The sequence below is a fragment of the Habropoda laboriosa genome, unplaced genomic scaffold (assembly GCF_001263275.1).
Source record: "Habropoda laboriosa isolate 0110345459 unplaced genomic scaffold, ASM126327v1 scaffold6078, whole genome shotgun sequence".
Lineage (NCBI taxonomy): Eukaryota > Metazoa > Arthropoda > Insecta > Hymenoptera > Apidae > Habropoda > Habropoda laboriosa.
This window is the reverse complement of record NW_017105962.1, coordinates 22,143-23,670: the sequence shown is the minus strand read 5'-3', so window position 1 is coordinate 23,670 and position 1,528 is coordinate 22,143. Positions and strand designations below refer to the sequence as shown.

General features: G+C 29.1%; 2 protein-coding genes across 2 annotated transcripts in view; one reads left to right on the top strand and one right to left on the bottom strand.

Annotated features, from left to right (window-relative positions):
* LOC108578278 (protein argonaute-2) overlaps nt 1-1,528 on the bottom strand; it is a 10,511-nt gene that overhangs the window by 4,825 nt on the left and 4,158 nt on the right. The gene's annotated exons all lie outside the window — the stretch shown is intronic.
* The window catches only part of LOC108578279 (39S ribosomal protein L53, mitochondrial), a 1,913-nt gene continuing 1,654 nt past the window's right edge, over nt 1,270-1,528 (top strand). The window contains exon 1 of the mRNA XM_017941578.1: nt 1,270-1,443. Coding sequence (XP_017797067.1) covers nt 1,298-1,443 — 146 coding nt within the window. The 5' untranslated portion in view covers nt 1,270-1,297. The remainder of the gene's footprint in view (nt 1,444-1,528) is intronic.

Genomic DNA, 1,528 nt, shown 5'->3' with positions numbered 1-1,528 from the left:
TTTTTTTAAATATGAATTGCTCCATTACATGAAAGTAAATAATTAAGGTTCCATACATTATGTACATAACTATAAGTTAAAAATACAATATTAATTAAGAGGAAAACAAATGTGACCAAAACTAGGAATAGATACATAAGAATCATTCATAAATCTTTCATAGGTCAATGAAATTCAAACTATCAATAACACAGTCATAGTAAGGAGTTTAACTATACTATCATATTTGGAATATGTTTATTTATTACATTATTTATTTTTGAAAAAGAATTGAAAGACTTCAATTTTAACTTAGAACTAGACGTTAAAAATAACGCATTAAACCTACTATATGTAACAAAAAAACATTGGTATTAGACGCATACATGTATGTACTCATACGTTATCCGTGCATTGACGGATCAGAACGACGACACATTGTGCCTGTTGAACGAGGTTCATTCGAGGTCATTTTTCAAATTTTCCTCAATTCTATGAACTTCAATTTATTGTTATGAGTGAATTTCATCAGCGCATACATTAATCAAAAGAATTTTAATTATTGTAAAGTAATCAAAGGTGAGTAAAGAGTCAGCCTACTAAAGCAATGAAATCTTGTTCTTGCTTAGGCAAATACAGAAGAGTCTGTTTTGGGATATTTTAAAATACTATAAAAAAATATAAGCACTCTAAGATACTCACGCTGTCCTACGGGATACATTTTTGCAGCTGACGATAAAAAAAGACCAGATAACCACTAATAAATAAGTAAAAAATTTAACACAAAACCCACTGACCACACAACACACTTCTCCACAATACACACTGCGAACGAGACTGCCTTCTGCAATGGCTGCCACCAACTTCATTCCAATTGATCTTATCTTAACCAATCAGCGCATAATTAATAAAACAGTAGTTAATAGTTCTGGTCTCTATTTGTTTTTTCCATAAATTATTCGAATTTGTCATTTTTTAATGGAATTACGGATTACAAATACTATAAAAATATGTATATTGCTTAAGACAAATTTATAAAACATCAATGATACATCATACGTTGTTAGTAACATTTCTAACATGATAGTCTCACAACATTTTCAAATTACTAAATATTATAGTATCTTACGTATAACAAGTAATATAAAACATTTCGTTTTACACTTTGACTTAGTTAAATATTTCACTTTTATGACTAGTTATAATTCAGTGACAATACTTTTTATTTACATTGGCAGCACTGCAATTGTAACTATTTTCCCTAGAAAAGCAAGATTGGTGATACTCGTTACACGCGATTGCGTGTTCGATTTTCGAAATGTCGATTCCTTTCAATGGAACTCGTACACGCTCACAAGGATTAATAAGTGCAATTATAAAGCACTTGAGAAGTTTAACCTTAAAACCGGTAAAATCAATAGACATCAAATTTGATCCCTTTCATGATACAGCTTGCGAAACAAGGTTAGTTCAATGAAATTATATTCGTTATATGCATTTTATTAATATGTAATTAAATTTTCTCTATTTTTCAATTTTCAATAAACAA